General features: G+C 35.1%; 2 protein-coding genes across 5 annotated transcripts; one reads left to right on the top strand and one right to left on the bottom strand.

The window, feature by feature from the left end:
* The first annotated feature begins 2,422 nt into the window (after positions 1-2,422).
* On the top strand, positions 2,423-4,316 carry LOC113057991 (39S ribosomal protein L18, mitochondrial-like). Its single transcript, XM_026225657.1, has 4 exons — positions 2,423-2,674; positions 3,201-3,369; positions 3,523-3,757; positions 3,860-4,316. The coding sequence occupies exons 1-4, from the start codon at positions 2,578-2,580 to the stop codon at positions 3,929-3,931; spliced, it is 573 nt and encodes a 190-aa protein (XP_026081442.1). The 5' UTR covers positions 2,423-2,577; the 3' UTR covers positions 3,932-4,316.
* A 379-nt stretch (positions 4,317-4,695) lies between these two features.
* Positions 4,696-18,546, bottom strand: LOC113057990 (protein phosphatase Slingshot homolog 3-like). 4 transcript variants are annotated; one of them, XM_026225656.1, is made up of 16 exons: positions 17,782-17,967; positions 16,344-16,463; positions 15,318-15,355; positions 15,032-15,215; positions 14,379-14,494; positions 13,063-13,131; positions 12,533-12,598; positions 11,954-12,230; positions 10,520-10,648; positions 10,387-10,433; positions 10,099-10,245; positions 9,658-9,858; positions 7,883-8,051; positions 7,677-7,772; positions 7,014-7,106; positions 4,696-6,935 (listed from the first exon to the last, which is right to left on the bottom strand). In XM_026225656.1, exons 2-16 carry the CDS (start codon positions 16,389-16,391, stop codon positions 6,792-6,794), a joined length of 1,824 nt encoding a protein of 607 aa, XP_026081441.1. In that variant the 5' UTR covers positions 16,392-16,463; positions 17,782-17,967; the 3' UTR covers positions 4,696-6,791. The 4 variants fall into 4 exon arrangements, with proteins under 4 accessions (XP_026081441.1, XP_026081439.1, XP_026081438.1 ...); XM_026225654.1 differs by lacking the exon at positions 17,782-17,967 and adding an exon at positions 18,497-18,546 and having other exon boundaries at positions 6,792-6,935; XM_026225653.1 differs by having other exon boundaries at positions 6,792-6,935; positions 17,630-17,787.
* Between the last annotated feature and the right edge of the window lie 1,246 nt (positions 18,547-19,792).

Genomic DNA, 19,792 nt, shown 5'->3' with positions numbered 1-19,792 from the left:
TAAAACAGAATGAGAAAGGAAAGTGGTCAAACTCGAAGACTCTTGGTGAGACATACTGCCACTCAGAGGACATTGGCAAAACTGTGCTTTATTCATTTATTGATCTCAGTGCTTTGCATGTTCACAAGATTTAATGAACTTGAATGGGGTCTTTTAAAGGTTGTTATTGATCACTGAACACCTCTAGATTTAATATCCACATTCTTGCGATAGGGCTTTATGTTTACATTAAATTAACTGTTGAAGTGTGTTTGTGTGTGTATGTGTGCGTGCATGTGTGTGTGTGTTTGTGCTAATGCTGTCATGTGAATAACCAAAAGTTAACCTCCATTTTTGAAAACATGTTTTGAGTTGTAAGGAGAATATGAATCAGATTTCCTGAAGTGACACTGGGTTTTGTATGTGTAGGTGTGTGCTCTGACATTTCAAACAGAGCTGAGGGGTGTGTGTGTGTGTGTGTGTGTGTGTGTGTGTGTGTGTGTGTGCGTGTGTGCGTGCGTGCGTGCGTGTGTGTGTGTGTGTGATGTGGGAGGCTGTGTCACTTTTTCCCTCACCCACACCATCAAATCAAACCATGTCTGGGTAACCATTGTGGAATCCCTGTTGCATAGCAACACATCTCCAACACATTCCAGACAAGTGTTTCTTCTGTTTTGCAGCCAGCCTTATTCATGTCTCTCCCTGTATCACTCTTTCCTTTCACCTTGAGCCTGATGAAATGTTAAGCACCTTAACAATAACAACAAGAATTAACCTTGGTTCACCACAAAGTTCATTATGTTAATTATATATATTGAATGGCATTATTTTCTCACAAGTGTGGCAAATTAACTTGTTGTGAATAACAGTGTGCTATTTATCTCTTTCTTCCTAATTCTAACCAACCCCAACTTTTGTTACTCAACAGTGTTCACCATTCACTTTCATTTCAAAGAACATTTTATTCCCCATAACAAGATTTTTAATTTTTTGAATAATATAAATACAGTTTTGTGTCAAATTGCATTCTGTTTTGTTCAAAGGAACTTGAAGAAAGGTTGTTTTCAACTATTTTTCCCTAGTTCTGCACAAACCTTGACATTTTTGTTTCTGTTGGGTCCATTGATTTTTTATTTATTTTTTTACTTTTTACTTTTAGTTCTGTCAACATGAAGCAGTGGAGCAGGTAGCAGACAAGGTTTGAGCTTGTGTGAATGAGTAGCCTTCTGGAGATGGATACATACACACACATCACGTCCAAGTTATTGACCTGGAATGCTAGAGTGTTTCATTCTATTATTTTATTTCCACTGTAGGCTCTCAACATTATTGAAGTAGTGAGAGTTATATTTAGTTTTTATGTGAACCTACAGTAGTAAAATAGTTTTTCTTTGTTCCTTCGGCTTGGATATTCCTGTCAGTGGCGTTTATGTAGGACAGAGAAATATCCTTTCATTAAAGATCTCTATGGATAGCTCACATGAAAAGTAATTTGATTAACCTTTTTTTTTTTTTTTTTTTTTTTTAAAGAAGGGGGAAACAATATAGAGGAGTGTGTAAGCTCATGATTTGCACAGCTGCACACTCCTCCACAAATGCAAGGTTTCTAATGGTCTAAAGGAGTATATGGGTAAAGTGCTCAACATTAGTAGGCTGTAGCTCTTACTGAGAGCAAGGATTTGGGTAACAAGGTCATGCTTGTTCAAATGGCAAGAGAACCTAAAAGATAATTTATTTTATCTAGGGGCACAGCCTCTTCAAAGGATGCTAAAAGTAAAGCACAAACAAATTGGCCAAATTAAAATGGCAAGCCATGCAGAAAATCCCTTAATGTCCAAAAAGGTGAGGCCACAGCTGCCTGAAAGTGTAGAATAACAAGCTGTGGAGATTGTGAGAGAAAAATACAGTATTGGATATGTGTTTAATGAACTTCACCGCAGGTGTAAGAGTATGTTGATTCACATGGTTCATCACAAATTATTAGCAATTGAAACTAATGAATACGCTATTTTGTCTTATTAAATGACCAGACGTGTGAATGTAGGCCAACTAAACTTAAATTTCAACTTAATTTTATTATGGAAAAAGAAATGTAGGGTGTAGCCTATTTAACATGCACATGTAATATTCCAAGCTGAGGTTACCATGTTATAACCACAATACATGACCAAAAATCCATGATGGCAATTTCTATTACTTTTATGGAGTATTAGATGAAGGTTTATTTTCTACGATGAAGGGTACTAGTGCCATCTTGTGTAATATCTAGTTACTCTACCATATAAATAATTGTGATTTAAGGATCTTAAAGAATGTTTTATTAAATACCTCAAGTTTAAGTAGAGCATACCTTCGCCTTTTGATATTAAAATGTTATAAAGCGTTTCATTGCTTTTAATGATTTCTAAGCGGAACCCATGCAAACTCCTAGATTGTGCACGGAACAGTTTTTGTGTGACATCAAAATGGCTGCGCACTAGAAAGTGGTCCAATCGTTTTAATAACATACGAAGGGTCATGCTGTCTCCGTTTGTACAGAAACAACAACAACAACTATAATTTGTCACCAAAATTAAAGGTATTTTGTACCGCTGTCAAATGGCTTTGTTCAGTGATGTTTGCCGCGGTGTTCGCACGCTGTTGGGTCAATGTCAGCGATCTGCGGCCACAGCTGCGTGGATTCACTGTCAATCATGTAAGTAACATAACTAGAGCCTTCAACTATATCTATTTACTCTCTGCTGCATGGGTGTGTTTAATTAATACGGGCGACAGAAAGATTATAGCTGTTGATTAGTAGACACAAAATCTGCTTTATAAAAATGTTTTTTTTTCCCTCCCAGAAAACTAACCATTTTGTACCTAAAATAAATGAAATAAGAAACGAGAACGGCTGATTTACTGTGTAAACCTAAAGACAGATGGGGATTTTGATTCAACCCAGTGACTCGAATCTCGAGTCTGTTCATCAAAAAGATTTCAGCAGTTTACTTTTATTATAATTTGACATGATATAACTTCCATTTCAGTTTCAGATAATTTCCTTGATTAAGAATTTAATATAAATTGATTATTTTTCATTAGAATTAATAATTTTACCTATTTTGCATTGAAAAGCTCTGTTATTTTTTTTTCTCCACAAATTTGAGCAAATACAACAGCATGGCATGTTTAAAAACCTCTAGAACACAATGTGTATATAATGCGTCTCTTCCCAACAGCTTGGAAATATAGTCAGACAGCACCTGAGCCGGAACCAGTGATTAGAGATAATGAAGCCATCGATAAAACATTTGTTAACCGAAACCCAAGAAACCTGGAACAGATGGCCCTGGCAGTGAAGGACCGAGGCTGGGCTACAGTGTGGCCCTCCAGACAATATTATCACAGGTTGGTATGCATTGTGAGGACTGGAACTAGATGTGAATAATAAAACATCTACAAACAGCATCTTAAAAGCCTTTTCCAGATACAAACACAAATGTACACTGTACATGAATACATGAACTGATGCTATTTTGTTTTTCACCGTTCCTTCCTCAGGTTGGTGTTCAGACGCACACAGCATCACATCACAGCTGAGGTGTTCTCCGGTGACTCTGTAGATCCTGTGCTGTCCTGCTCCACGAAGGAGTGGGCATTGAAGCGTGAGCTGGGCTCCACGCGGTCTGTAGCAGCTTGTCGTGCCGTAGGTGAGGTGCTTGCTCAGCGGTGTCGGGACGCAGGGATCACAAGGATTGTTTATCGAGAGGTTCCGTGGAAGTTTCGCTCGGGGTCGGTGAGTTCTCTTTTCTTTTCGTTCTTTGAGGACTACACATTAATGGGCAGTTTATCGTGTAAATTTATAGATTAATTTGTGTATGTTTTTCCCCTACTGCAGAATCAGACATTCTGGACAGCACTGAAAGAGGGCGGCATCATGCTTAGTGAACAAAGACAAAAATTCATTTAAGTTGCAGCATCACTTTTTTACCATTATTATTGTTATGAAATGTGGCTTTTGTCTGTAAATATAAATATTCTTATATTCAAACTGTGTATTCATTGAGTTGGTTACATAGGTGTCCTCAACACGTTATACCTGTTTGATTATTGGGTTTTAAATCTTTGGGTTGACAGTGAATTGATTCAGTGGTTTTCAGTTTGTTTCTAAAGTGCTGTTTGTAATTATATAAGGTTCTTAAAATGCTTTTACGGATGCATTTCAGACAAAAACAATGACAAAAAAACTTCAGGCCACTGCAAATAATACTACTGTGCAAACTACTTTTTTCTATCAAATATATGCAGCCTTAATGAGCTGCAGAGACTCAAAAATATTTGAGCAGTATGTGTTCTTAATGGCCCTGCTTTGGTGCTTTATTAAAATACATATTTTCAAATTTGTATACAAGTTATTTGTCATATTTCTGGATAGATACAGTTGTATTGGGCTTAGTTTTAGTCCACCACTCCTAGATTATTGCTTAGCTACAATTTATGACCTGTTTGTCTGGCCAAATAACTACAAGTATAGCTCTATAAAGCTTAGTTGCTATTATTAGAATTTTAGTAAAGACATTTCCAGTAATATATGTAAAGCACTAGTATATGAATGTGAACTTTCTACACACTTTTACAGTAGCATTATTAAGAATAGGAATATCTTACAACGTAAAACAATCATGAATTACAATCATTGAGACCGTTTCAGTTTCCTTTAGACATTTCTCAAGCCACCTTTGTAAATTCATTTTAATTTTTTCATAGCACAGACAACAATGTATATCAAATTAAAAAGATATAAGTTCAGATCCGTCATAAATAGAAAAAGCATCACCCTGTCTTGATATTTAACGATACCAACAATGGAAAATCTAGTTACATCAGAATAAAATGTTATAAACCGTTTTCGAAGTCGATAAGGCATGGCACATTATACATAAGATGAGGAAAATCAGCATTTTGAAGGCTGTAGGTCATTATCTATCGCTAATACATAATTTAAAACATTCTCATGTGGAAAAGAACTACAAAACCAGCGGCGCCTCAATACAAGGAACATTCGACAACATAACTTTGGTTTCACAACATTGGCACTTTGTGCAATGACAGTATACACATTTCAACGTTTTACAGCAGATTGTATACAGGACTCATGCTTCACAAAAAGGCTTACATACAGTACAAACAGCATGCATACAGACTTGAGATATCATGCAAAGACACAAATCAACCACCCCTGTAGCTAAAGACACGTAATATGTAGGAGTTAGCTGTGTTAGTTTTAACTGCACGAATATTAAAACCAACGAATGTAGTTATTGTGGTCCACCTCTATCAACTAAAGGCACTGAACCATGCAGAATGATTGAAACCGCAGAGAAGGTTAAATAACTGGCACACTTTTTTTTTTCTTTTTTTTTTAAGAAAAGATATTCTTCTCAGGTTTTGTTTCCTGCATACTGTAAAGGTTAAAAACAAATATTAAACAACGCCTGCTTAATATGAAAATAGCTCCAAGTGTTAAAAACCTATGATATAGCATGAGTAACTACATCACTGTCTAGAAACTGCACTACCGTTCAAAAGTTTGGAGTCACCAAGGCTGCATTTATCTGATAAAAAAAAAAAAAAACTTAAAAAAAAAAAAAAACAGTAATATTATGTGTAATATTATTGCATATTATAACAGGTTTTTCATTTATAAAATAAAAGTAATTTACATCTGTAATGCCAAAGGTACATTTCAACAGCCCATTGAACCGATCTTTAATCTCACATTATCCTTTAGAAATTGTAATATGCGGATTTGGTGCTCAAAATCATTTCTTATTATCATTAATGTTGAGAACAGTTGTGCTAACATTTTTTTTGGTAACTGATTTTTTTTTTTAATAGAAAAACAAAAACAAAATTTAAACAAAAAAAAAAAGTTATAAACAATTTTCGATCAATTCAATGCGTCCTTGCTGAATAAAAAGCACAGATTTCTTAATGACCCCAGATTTTTGAATGGTAGTGTACATGAAATTTAAGTTTAAATCCTTGATTGCTTCCTCTTCACTTTTTCACTCACTGATCTCTACGGAGGCAGCATAAAGCTTCACATTCTTGGAGAAGAAACAGCTATAAAGTAGATTATTGCATAGGACTCCTAAAATGTGTCAATCACACTCTTATTAATTTATTAAAAACAACATGAAACAACGCTATAGAGAGAAATAGTTCATGGTTCTGTATAATAATGACATGAGAGATAACAACCAGAGAAACACTCCACTCACACTATAATACCATATTAAAATCTGTGAAGTAAACTGAATTGTATGGCTCAGTATGAAGGTGCAAAAGGACACAGATATTTCAAAAGGCACAATGTGACATTTTGAATGATAGTGCTCTGAGGAAAACAGTTCCTTTAACAATACTCACTTGACAAGGGGTGGCTGAAAGAAACCGGCCATTATAGATCATTATTATTATTATTATTATTATTATTATTCAACAATCCACCTAAAACTGACCACATTTTAAGAGTTTTGGGCTAGATGGACAGGCAAGAGAAAATCTGTGAGACATCCATTGATATGTAACCATGTGCTTTCATGTGTTGAATATTAAATATAGTAAAATTACCTAATAAAGCATCTATATGAATAAATTCCTTAATTTTATTCTGCAATGACTTTTCATAGAACTTGAAATGATACAATCAGGAGGATAAGACTTGTGCAAGAGTTTCCCTATGTGTGTTCTTTTTCCTCACCTTTTCCTCACTTTTTTATTCCCCCCTCTCCAGATTTCCTAACACGGCCCTTTTTTAAAGTGCTTCAGAGACCAGCTTCATCCTGGCTGCTGTTCTGTGCCTGTCTGCTGCTTGGCTCAGGAGAAACATCAACATGCGCTCTCTGATGAGTCAAGCTTCTTTTTCCGTGACTCCGTCTATGTTGCGCAGGAGACAGACCTGCATTGATCTGAACAACAGGAATTCTTCAGTTAAAGCTTGTTTTTATGTGCTTTATTAATCAGTTTTGCAAATACTTTCTTCTCACTTCATCGATCCCTCGGTCATCATCGTCAAGCTGAATAGACTGCATTAGAGAGAACAAATCCATCCTGCCACTTCTGCAGGGGCTAGTCGACACCTAGCAAACATAAAAAAAAAAAATCCTTCATGAAAACCCCAACCATTATTTAAGACAAAACCCTGCATCCTGAAAAACTGAAATTCAGCTAAATTTAACTTTTTATTACTGAATTTGATTATGAGGTATTCGAAAAAAATCTATAAAAACTTTCCATCCTGTACAGTCAGGATTAGAAATAAAATAATTCATACCGTCAGAATAACTCAAACATATGGAAATCATCTGAGAATTGAAACAAAAGTTGTAACGCGGCTCAGAAAAAGATAGGCATCGTGTCCTTGTGGCAGGTTTTTAAGGGATAATTCAAGACCTCTTCACCTTGCAAATGATTATCAAAAGTAATAAAAATGCAATGAAATGCATGATATTGTGAGAAAGTGTGATGTGCTAGAGGAAAACATGCACTATTTTTTTGGAATCAGGACCCCAGAAGTACTAAGAAACAATTTGACTAGCAAATATGATGCAGGATTGTGCAATAGTAAAGAAAACCACATTAACATCTGGAAGGACTTTAAAAAAGTTACATGTAATGAATTTAAATTGGTGGCCTCTGAGTGCTCGAACCTTATCACTTTCTTGTACTGTAATAAGTGGGTTGGATGTAGCTGTATCTGCCCCATACGCGTCAGGAACACTCTCATCCAACTGCTCATCAAAGGTCTGAGAATGACAGAGGCATAGAAATAAACATACTTTTTGGTAAAACCAGTTTGGAAATGAAAGAGAAACTGAGTAGCATCAAAATGGCATGTTACAGGACTTTTTCTTACATCTCTTTCCTCCTCCTCGTTACTGCTTTCCTCTTCTAGGCTTACTAAGTCCTCCTCTTCTTCCTCTTTCTGTTCATGTTCACTCCCTGCAGCTGCTTCATCGTGGACAGATGGCTGACGGATGTCTGGCTTGGACTTCTTCCTCCAGAGGTCACTGTGGCGCTGTTTACTGCATGACACAATGCACCGTTTGGAATTAAATTCAGTTTTATTACTGAATATATATATATATATATATATATATATATATGTATAAAAGAGATGGCCATAGATTATTTTATTTCATCTAGATTAATCTTACTGATCTTGAAATTAATCTAGATTAATCTAAAATTAAAATGGCTCATTCGAATTCTGCCGAAAGCATTCAGAATATGTGTTACCCAAATAAAATTGACGAACAGTAAGTCTTTGAGAAGGGGTTTATCAAGCTAGGTGGTGCATTAGAAAAGGGGCTCATCTCCTGTTTCCAAAATACATCACAAAGTGCTTGAAAAAAGCTGTAAACTAATTCCACATTGCACAAGGTGCAATCAACCTTACGCCTGTTTCACACCAATGTTTACGTTTTTTTCAAGTTTGTAGGTGTCAAGGTACAGCAACCAAATAATTAAATGTAAAATAGCACTGGATAGTATTCAATGTAAAAATGAAATATACAATGAAAGCTACATTTATTCAGACACCATCAACATTTGAGAATAGATTAACAGCGATATTTTTTTTTATCGGCAGATAAGAGTCTCGCCTTAATGCAGCACGTTAACGCCGATAACGGCCCACCACTAATATATATATATATATATATATATATATATATATATATATATATATATATATATATATATACCTAATTCTCTGAGTGGTTTCAATTTAACACTGATATATATGTAGCCTTTTCTGTCCCATTTTGTGTAAAAATGTCTTGATATCCCAACTAAATGTTTCAAGAAAGAGACTGCAGCTGAAATTAATTCCGATACATTTTGGCAAATCTGTCTTCTGCATACAATATGCTGCATAAAGCCTCTGCAAATACCAAATTGTGTCTAATAAAATGCATATTTTATACATATATCGGAAGTATATTATTTAATATACAGTTTATGCTGCAGCTGATCAATCAGAATATAGGATTTCAGAAAGCTGTTTAATGTATACACTATCGTTCAATTAAATTCAGTAGTGATATTTCTTTTGAAATAAATTAATATTTTTGTTTTGATTAATTCAGTGTGACCTTGCTGAAAAAAAGCCACAGTGAAAACATTTAGAATGTTACAAAATATTTCTACTTTAAATTTTAGAAATTAACCATCAGTTTTCAACATCAATAATAAGAAATGTCTCAAGCAGTAAATAGCACATAAGGACCATGTGACAATAAAGACTATAGTAATGACTGCTAAAAAGCTTTGCCATCACAGAAGTAAATTACATTTCAAAATATATTAAAACAGCTCTTTTATATTGCAATAATAAGTTTTGATCAAACAAATGTAGCCTTGGTGAGCATAAGAGACTTCTTTCAGAATCCCAAACTTACATGGCTGTGACGGTTTGAGATAAGTTTATTTATCTGCACTATTCAGTTCCCTTATGTACACACGGTTGAACAACAATAATCCAGACCCGACTTGTTTGTACCTGAACATCTATTGAGATACTACACAAGTGGGAAAATGTTTTCCTGTGTTTTCCTGTTTCAGTTTTCCTGTGTGAATGCTTGTTTGTTCAAGTATGAAGTACAGCACCATTATGAGAGTGTAAGTCACCTGGCATTGAGGATGCCGCTGTATGTATGCAGCTGTTTGAGGAAACCTTCATTGGGCTGCACTATAGGCCGTCTTTCTCTCACGTGGTGGAGGGCCTGCTCTAATGTCCAGCCCTGCTGCTTCATCAGGTAAGCCATTACTGTGGAGGCAGAGCGAGAGACGCCCATCTTACAATGGACCAGTATGGCCTGTCCACGCTTCCTGTATTATCATCAGTACAAAACAATGACATGATATATTAGAATGAGACAGAGCACAGAGACATACGCAAATATATTTCATAAGTAGTTAAGTATTAAACACTGCATGTGTGCCTTAATATAAACTAATGCATTTCACAGTCAGGGAAGGCAGACAGCAAACACAAAAACTAAATGCATGTCATCTATAGACCAAAATGAGGAAGAGGAGTGTGTGTGTGGGTTTGTGTGTGTTGAGCACCTCGCGTCACTGATGAACGTGTATGTGTTGGGCCAGTGTGAGAGTAGGTCGGTTGCCTCCACATCGTAAACTCTGATATTCATATAGGTGAAGGATTCTGGGAAAAAGTTGTCAATCTCCTTGGTAACGTTGAGGATGTAGCCCACACTGCCAAAAACCATAAAAATAAAATAAAAAATCTGCTGCAGAAAACGTTCATTTAAAAGGATAACTCAGTTATTTCAAATACATCCATTTGATCTTTGATTAAAATGATTAATTATTTGAATCATAATTAATCCTGTATACTTGTTCTTCTGTAGTTCTTCAAAGTTGGCAGCATTCCATTCGGAACCCTTTGGGGGGAAAAGAGCGTCATAGATAAATGACTGTTTTTTCAACAGTACAGCAGACAAGGCGGAAGACAAATGTTAACAGTCACCAAGTAAAGGTAGTCCAAGATTCTGGAAGGTTTGTCCATCTGTGCCATCGTGACCATCATCTCATTGTCAATATACTCCTTGTAGTCTTTCATGTCGGTGCCTAATTTGGACTCCAGGGCTGTTCGCACCTACAAACACACAGAAAGAGTTACTGAAGCTCAACTGTATGGTGCTAGAAGCTCCTAAATCATTTGATTTGGGATACAAATAACATTAAATGGAAAGTCACATGATATACAATGCTTACAAACATCAAATCAAGCATCTCACTACACGAATGCTGCTCATGTTCATACCACAAAGATTCTATGGATAAGACAACAAGCCCAGGCGCATTAACCTTAAGTAAGTTCTAGAAGAAGAGAGTCTTAAAAAGTAGCGTCTTCAGGCTCGACTGAATGACTGGGGTCAGTAAGTTTTGTTTGAAATAAATTAATAGATTCATTCAGCAGGGACACGTTACATTAATCAAAGTGACAGTTAAGACACTTATAATAATAATAATGATTTCTATTTCACAAGATGCTATTCTTTGGAATTTTCTAGAATGCTGAAAAAATGCATCTTGAGCACCAAATCAGCACACAAGAAAGATTTCTGAAGGATCATGTGAAACTGAAGTAATGCCCACTGAAAAATTCAGCTTTGCCAAGAATACAATTAAATTTTAAAATATATTAAAACAGAATGCAGTTATTTAAAATGGTAGCAATATCACAATATTCATATTTTACTGTATTTTGTTAATAAATACAGCCATGGTGCCCATAAGAGAATTCTTTCAAAAAAGAAAAAAAAAAAGAAAAAAAGTTTTTAATTGTAGTGTACTTTGAATGACCTTAAAGGGGCCATAAACTAAATCCAGCCCACACTGTCTGAAAATAAGCTGCAAAAACATGCAAATTATGAAATGTTTTGTAGCATGTCACAATGCAATACTGGCTTTGAAAGTGCCTGTTAGGGAAGGGTGGACACCAAAATCACAACCGTAAAAAAAAATAAAAACCATTGTTGCATACATATGCAAAAAATTAAACAATCATAACATACTGTAAAAAAATAAAATAAAAAAATTGAAGGAAAAAGGAATTTTCTCTGGTCTGAATTTTAACAGGTGTTTTACCTGTATTTTGAAATTTGCACTCCATTGCATTGTGTTTTAGTCTGTAATGTCCGTAACATTTTTACAGTGCATTTTACATTTCCGGATGTTATTTACATGCATCCGGAAATGTAAAATGCACTGTAAACCATTTGACTTCTCTTATATGCCCTATTTACACCCCAAAATAATAGTGTGAAACTTGATTTTATCCTTTAGGAAATAATTGGATCATAAAAAGTGGTCTATAGGTGACTCGAGGGGAGAGCTTGGTGACGTTGTGGAACATTGTTTGAAAAGCAGAGTAAAGCCTTACTCTCTTTCATTTTACCTGCTTAGAGGTAATGTTTTCCAAGTCCTCAGTCCTCATGATATCTCGTAGCTGGGTTTTGATCTCCCTCTCTACTGACTCCCGATTTGATGCCAATCGCCCTACAGTGTCCTTCCTGACTGACTCCAGGCCAGTCATGGCAGCCCATTCATTAAGGCAGTGCTGGTCAGATTCCACATTCTCTCTGTAATGTTGTGCCCACTCCAGTCCACAGCCAGGTATGACAGCCCCACGTACGGCCCGTTCACAGCAGCCATGCAGCGCCTGCAACACAGACCTTGAGCAAAGTGAGAGAGACAAGAGAGTGTTGTGAACAAGCAGTCGACAAACCACAAACACATTTACAAGTTAAATAGCTAATTTAGATGCTTTATGCAGATGTCTAATAGACTATGTGTGATGACTGACTAAAGACCAGAAGAAAGACAGTTTTATCGTCAATATCAGAATAATAAAACAAATGGCATGATAACTGTGTGCAGTTAAGTGTGTGCAGTTGCGAGACCAAAGTCACACTGTATGTCGTTTCTGTTTGAGGAAACTAGTCGTTTCCTCAGCATTTCCTGCTTTAAAACTTACCACAACGTCTGAATGGACACAGGCTTAAAGATTCGTGTCACTTCTGCAGATGTCACACTGAAACCTCTGTAAAAGAACAAGTGCAACATACTGTCAGAAAAGCAGAACTCTGTGGCTGAGGTTTCAACAGTGTACTAAGTTTTACAGAGCTACGCAAACAAACTCTAAAGTGGAAGATTTTCCATTTAAACCAAGCACAGGTCTATTTATTTGAAATGTTCCATTTTTTTGACATTTTATATTAAGTCCAGTTATATTGCTTAGTACTTTTAGTGTTTATGGTTTCCTGATTTTCTTTAAAAAAAAAAAAAAATTATAAAAAAAAGCAAAGACTTTGTACTTAAGCTGTCTTCAATTTAAAAGCTATGTGAAATTTGACTTTGATGGACAGATAATGATATCAAGATTACTTTCATAGTACTAAGATTAAACACTTTTGCTTTTCTTGCTTTCCCTGCTATTATCATCATCATATATTTGCACTTTATTAATTGATTTCTGGTCAGAATAAATCAGTTTTATGTTCTTACCCATCTCCATCTAGGTAAACCTGTGTGTCACTCCATATTGGCAAGACAAGTCCAATAGTGCAATCATTACTGAGGAAGAGAGAGAGAGAAAATGAGTGAGGGACGTTTCTTGACCGGCTGAAATATGATCAAATGTTATTAAAAAATCTGCTAAATGTTTATATTTAAACATTTTCACCCAAAATACAATTAATAAAAAAAAAACATAAAATGTTTAAAATATATTTTGAAAATGTCTCCGCATTTTTTGTCCATATACAAAAACTCAAAAGCTACCAACATTCATAAGAAATAAAGTAATACAGGTTTGGAGTGACATGAGGAGAAGTAAATTATATATAAATCATTTTTGGGTGAATTATCCCTTTGAAACTGCTACTTAACATAAACACCAAATTTTCTAAATATCTGCACATTCCATTTCTAAAATAGCAGAATAAATACAGTCTCCTTGATTCAGCTGTGTTGTGAACAAATGTTATCAAAAATGCAATAGTATTTAGGCTGTAAGACAATAGGTATACAAACATTTAACACGCATGTCACACATACAATTTAATATTTCTCCGTTTATCACTAATGAAATAAAATCTGCTGATGCTTATGATGACTTAAAGGGATGCTATTATGCTTTTCCACTTTTTCAGCTTTAGTTTGTAATGTTGCAGTTTAAAAAGGTCTGCAAAGTTACAAAGCTCAAAGTCCAATTCAAAAGAAGATATTTTATAAAAAAAAAAAAAAAAAAAAAAAAAAACTGAACGACATCATTTGGACTACAACGCATGTTTTCCGGGATTTCTGAGCTCACAAATATTGATGAATGGGATGAGACCTGGTTGAGCTGCACTAGAGAAGGCCATGAGTGTTATCACTATGCAGGAGACACACTAGCTTTCCCAAGGCAGACAAACTTAGAGTGGTTACAATCATCTGGGTTTAAATCATGCTCAAATTGATTTGATTTTGATGCAATATTTACAACTGAAGCTCGCAGCAGGCGACTATTGTAAGGGGCATGTCATTTCCCAACCAGGCACCGAGTACTGTCAATCATAGCACACACTGGCCCAGCTAACCAATCACAGCAAATTTCGTATTTCGGAAGGCGGGACTTCATTTGATACAGGAACTATTCGAGCTGTTGATGCCAGACAGGAGAGGTATTGTAATAATGTAAAATATGTGAAGAAATATTTTTATATATATTTTTCGAACAACCTAGTATGAGATGCCGTTGTAGTACACAATCAAATCAAGACTTTGTAAAAGAGCATAATAGGACCCCTTTAATATTTTAGTTTACATAGATGTGCTACCTGTTTGAGCCTGGGAAGTCTATGCCAAGTAGTAGACTCTCCTGTTTTTTGATAAGTGTGCCAACGATAAGCAAATACCTCACTCTGACTGGGCTCACTGACTCCAAACGCACAGCCTGAGGCAGGGAGAAAGAGACATTCAGTTATATTGCAAATGAATCAGACACAGAAGTCTGAGCTGGATTCATTAGGATAATTACAAATCCCTTAGCAATTATAATGAGATCTTTGCCATTATTATAATTCAAGAACAGCACCCATGCATGTTGTTCAACACATAGTTTTTTTTTAAGCCACAGTAAGCTGTATTGTGTGTAACTGTATTCTTAAAGACAAAGCAAAGCTATTGTCATTTCTGCATAGCAGAAGATGGAACAAACTAAAGTGTCTCCAGAAACCACATTGCAGAACATGTGATGTTACATACGCAAAACATTGTCTCAATAAACCCAGGCAGCAAGTGCAAACACTTCCATAAATCTCACACAGACAATAAATAATGCAAATGCATGAGGTACATTCAGACCCATTCTTTTTCCAGTCATTTGTGATTATAACATTTATTTAGCAGAGGCTTTGTTTCAATTGTTTCATCAATCCTAAACAGTGAAAGGCAATGTAGTTAAACAAGAGTGGTTTGAGGAAATCCTAACCAGTTTGACTGTGTCCTCCGGTCGTAGTAACGAAATCATTGCATGCAAATGTCTGTGTTGAGTGTCAGAGGCTCGGCCTCCTTGTCTAGGACCTAGCAGAGAGGGTACGGTTTCTTCTTGCAATCCCTCCCTCTCTCCTTCTCCCACCAGGAGCACTGCCCCCTTAACCAGGGCAAAACTTTCTCTGGGGTGCGGAAATAAAAAACTTAATCAGTTACGCATTTCTGGAGGAAACACTATATAACTAAATTACACATGCATGATTGAAACGATCACAAACACTCACCTTTTCTGAAGTCTACCTCTTCTTGGAATAGGCTCATCCTTGAAAATAAAATTAAGCTGATTACAATTTATTGAATAAGAAGTTACAGGAAATTATATAAGATCTATAATTATTATAAGATCTGCCCAGCGAATGGTGATGTTAAAAATGGGTGGTGGGTGAATTGATTATGTGATGCAATTAATTGCAAACAGACTAGATTCTGCTCGACTCCTCTGGATCATCTGAATCAGTTAGTGCTATTTGCCAAAACATCTGAATAAAAACTTGCATCTGGGAAGAGCTTTTTAGCTTTTTTTTCTCACCCATAACTCACTCTGAGATGAGTGACTTGGTTAAAAAAAAAAAACACTCATGAAAAAAGGAAACCTGTAAACACAATGACAAGGCTTTTGGAAAAAAAATTGCCAACTGTAATGCAGTGACAGCATGATAAGACACTGAGGAAGCTCATACTAAAGACGACAAATAGAGTGAGAGAAAGACAGAAAGAAGGACACCAAAGAGGCTGTTATCAGTGCTTCTATGGAATGAAAGTGGAGACAGTAACATTACCTGTTATGTGACTGACGTGTCCCGACATAGACAAGAAGAAAAGCAAGAGAGGGGGGTGGAGAGGAGGGGCAATGAGGTTTAAGGTTAAAGCTCTGGTGAGACTTTACTCAAAATAGTCTAAACATAGTGTTTTATAGAATCAGATACACAGTTAGCAATTAAATTTATCAGGCATTTTGGCTCTTCAGCAGAATCCTCACATCATTCGGGGGCTTTTTTTGGAACAGCATGAAATTAATTATCAAATTCAGATTCACAGTAAAATTTGGAAAGCTATGGAGCATTAACAAATCATAGATAAACTTGTGTACAGAAAAAGGTGTAGAGTAAATGGACACACGTGGAGGGAGTGGGAGTAGGGTGAAAGAATGTGAGGAGAATTGCAACTGACACACACAAAAAGTGCAGATTTTCTTCTGTAGCATTTTAGAAGTACATTTGTACATTTTCATTAGGCAAAATAAAACTCACCGGTGTTGTGCAAATAGACTGCGTTCTGTGCAAGGTCAGCAAAGCCATTCCACAGCCGGTTATCCTGCTTTAACACCAGCAGATGAGTCTGAGCAGCTCAACAGTATCCTTGCAAGTTTACTGGGTTGAGTAGGACAAAAAAATACTAATAAAAATACTATTAAATACACAGACTGATGAATGGTACTACATCTGAAAATGCAATACTTTATCAAGATGTTTAACTAGACTGAATTATTTCAGAGCTGTCTCAGAATCTGTTAATAACATCCAAAAAATTTCGCCACCTATATGTGCTTTTCACAAATAGGGTACAAAACAGCCCCTAAAAACTCGTTTTAATAAATGATGTAATTTTATTTATAAAGTGGGAGAAAGGAGATGATTAACCTTCAGAGAGTGTTTATCATTAACCTCAGGTGGTCAAATAAAATTTTATAAGAGCAGTTTTATTTTCCATTCATTTTCTACAGGGTTTCACCATAGAAAGAAACTTATATTTAACACTACAACTTCTGTTCAAATTTTAAAATATAAAAATATTGTAATATCTTGGCAGAAAACGTAGAACAAAAAATGTGGGAGTGATGTTAATAATTAAAAACAGTTTTTGATCATTAATACTAATTTTAATTTTAAAAAATCAACTCTATTTCAAAAGTCATTTCAACTGACTGTCAAAATTATGACACTGCAGGATGAATTTAATTTATCGATAATTTCAGATCTAAAGGTCAAAAGGTCAATGCATCCTGAAGTGGGATCAATTTTAATCTGATATAATTTATAACAATAATAGTAATAATAATAATAATGTAAAAAAAAAAAAAAATAGTGTATCAAGTATTTATAATGTGTAAAAACAAAATAAACTAAATGAATTCGTGCTTTTAATGTCTTAAAAGTCAAGGAACGCCAGAGTGTATCGTATTACATTAGTGTAACGTGCTATTAATTCAAAACACAAATCACGTAACGAAACAGATAACCGAAAATAAACGACCAAATGGTTCTTCGGTCTAAGATGGAGAGAGACATACCGTGTATTTCTTCGCCATATCCATGACACATTATAATAAAACGCGTAACCGATCCCACATACTCTGAAATATCAGTAGATATCAAAATATGCGCTCGATGTGTTGAATACGTTCATGAGGCTGCGCGCGTCATGTTGATACGGTCTAAAATACCTCAGCTCAAGCATTTGCTCTTTTACAAGACAAACTTGCAATCTATGCATGTTAGCGTTTTCAGTTCAGTCGCGATAGAGTATTGCCACATACCTAATGTCCTGTTATTATGCCTGTAGGCTGAGGCTTTATGCTTATGAAGCTCCAACACAGCTGTTTTGACCAACAACAGACTCGAGCCTTGTCATTTCCAGTTCCTTAAGAAAAGCAAAGGAGGGCGGACTAAACATGGAGAGTTCGCTTACCTGATGCGCTGAAACGCTGTGAAAATGAAAAGGATTCCCTCCTAACTGAATCTTCCACGAGAAAATCGTGTTAGTTCTTTTGATCCTATGACCACAACTTTTGCATTGGTCCAAAATCCATTTAAAGGGGAAGGCAGACTACTATACCATGAAACCAGGAAGACTTATTCTCGGCCGAGAAAAGTAAATGTGCCCTTAAATGGAAGAGGCGGATCGGGAGTTATTCGTCTATTAAAGCGACAGAGACATACTATTTAGTTCATCGGAGGTTAAGTAACGTAATGCCTTATCACATTAAAAATGCAACAAGGAACAGCAACAAGAAGTGTTTACATATCAATATTGTGTTCACACTAAGAACAAACGAAATGCATTTGCTTGCAATTGCACATGTTCCACTCAAAATGTCTGATGTGGCATTCTCTAAAACTTTGTACATCAGTTATTTCCAGTCCTTGAATTTGATTGACATATTGATTTTTGTTTTACATAGTTACGCCAGTAGGAGGCAACGAGTGACTAATCAAGCTCTAAACACCGTCTAGACTCTAGTGTACAAATATTAAAAGTGTACCGAATGGACCCCTGCTAACACTTAACAGACGGATTCTACTTCATATACAAAACATATAACACGAGACTTTACAAACAGGGACACATTTCACACAACGAATGACGACGTTAGCACTATACTGTTTAAAGACACTGAACTCACATTTGAAGGTGTTTTCTGTAGCGTTACTGACGTCATTTACTACCACTCCGTCTGCGGCTCGAGCCACCGGGTAAACCCGCCCCATTCAGCATTCTACTGTTTGTTTTTTCCTCTGTTTAATAGGTTCATCAGGTACACGAAATGCACCTTTGATTGCAGTTTTCATTGTGAACACCCTACTCATGTTATATATATATATATATATATATATATATATATATATATATATATATATATATATATATATATATATATATATATATATATATATATATATATATGCGTGTGTGTGTGTTTTCTGATTTTTTTTTTTTTTTAAATCAAATGTAAACTCCTGTCCCAAGTTTTTGATTAAATAGACATTACTTACACACTATAAGTATTTATAAGTACATTTAGGTGAATTTACTATCATTTTCAGGTATTCTATTTACTTATTTGAGGTGCATGTGTGGGAACCTGTTTTTATAAAATCTATGGTGGGAACTGTTCAAATGTCCAGTAAGCTGAGAAAACAGTTTCGTCTCGGCCAAACACACTAACTAGCGGAAGTGTTTGTGGGCAGGTCAGAGTATTTCGCGGGCAGGCGGGGATTAGCTTTTATTGTCTATGGGGATTATGCATGCAAATATATTATCTTGTGACGTTAATTAGTAAGAGTATATATATATATATATATATATATATATATATATATATATATATATATATACGCTAGTAAGTACTCATTACTAATCACATATTCACGCATTTGATAAATGCTGAATTAATTATGATTGTTTCTTGCGATAAATCCTGCCTCTGCATGCGCGCATTCGCGAATCAGTCTGAATGAACTATATATATATATATATATATATATATATATATATATATATATATTGTTCATTCAGATAATCATATATATAAAGAATCAGAATCATATATATATATATATATATATATATATATATATATATATATATATATATATATATATATATATATATATATTTGTTCTTTAATTATTCAATATTTTTTAATTCATTTTGCTATTATGGAATACTAATCATCATACCTTATTTGTTTGTCCAGTTTCCAGAAAGACGATTATGGAACAGCAGTGCCACCATCAGTCCAAATATATATATATATATATATATATATATATATATATATATATATATATATATATATATATATATATATATATATATATATTTGTTCTTTAATTATTCAATATTTTTTAATTCATTTTGCTATTATGGAATACTAATCATCATACCTTATTTGTTTGTCCAGTTTCCAGAAAGACGA

This window comes from Carassius auratus, chromosome 39 (assembly GCF_003368295.1).
Source record: "Carassius auratus strain Wakin chromosome 39, ASM336829v1, whole genome shotgun sequence".
Classification (NCBI taxonomy): domain Eukaryota; kingdom Metazoa; phylum Chordata; class Actinopteri; order Cypriniformes; family Cyprinidae; genus Carassius; species Carassius auratus.
This window is presented reverse-complemented; position numbering and strand designations above follow the sequence as displayed.

Bases quoted from the DNA above. Each gene is read 5' to 3' on its own strand.
- LOC113057991 (XM_026225657.1), top strand. From the start codon at position 2,578: ATGGCTTTGTTCAGTGATGTTTGCCGCGGTGTTCGCACGCTGTTGGGT. The intron at 2,675-3,200 runs GTAAGTAACATA...TCTTCCCAACAG, and splicing joins GTGGATTCACTGTCAATCAT to CTTGGAAATATAGTCAGACA. The intron at 3,370-3,522 runs GTTGGTATGCAT...TTCCTTCCTCAG, and splicing joins TCCAGACAATATTATCACAG to GTTGGTGTTCAGACGCACAC.
- LOC113057990 (XM_026225654.1), bottom strand. From the start codon at position 16,391: ATGGCTTTGCTGACCTTGCACAGAACGCAGTCTATTTGCACAACACCG. The intron at 15,216-15,317 runs GTGAGTGTTTGT...TCCGCACCCCAG, and splicing joins AGAGGTAGACTTCAGAAAAG to AGAAAGTTTTGCCCTGGTTA. The intron at 8,052-9,657 runs GTGACTTACACT...TGTGTCATGCAG, and splicing joins AGCGGCATCCTCAATGCCAG to TAAACAGCGCCACAGTGACC.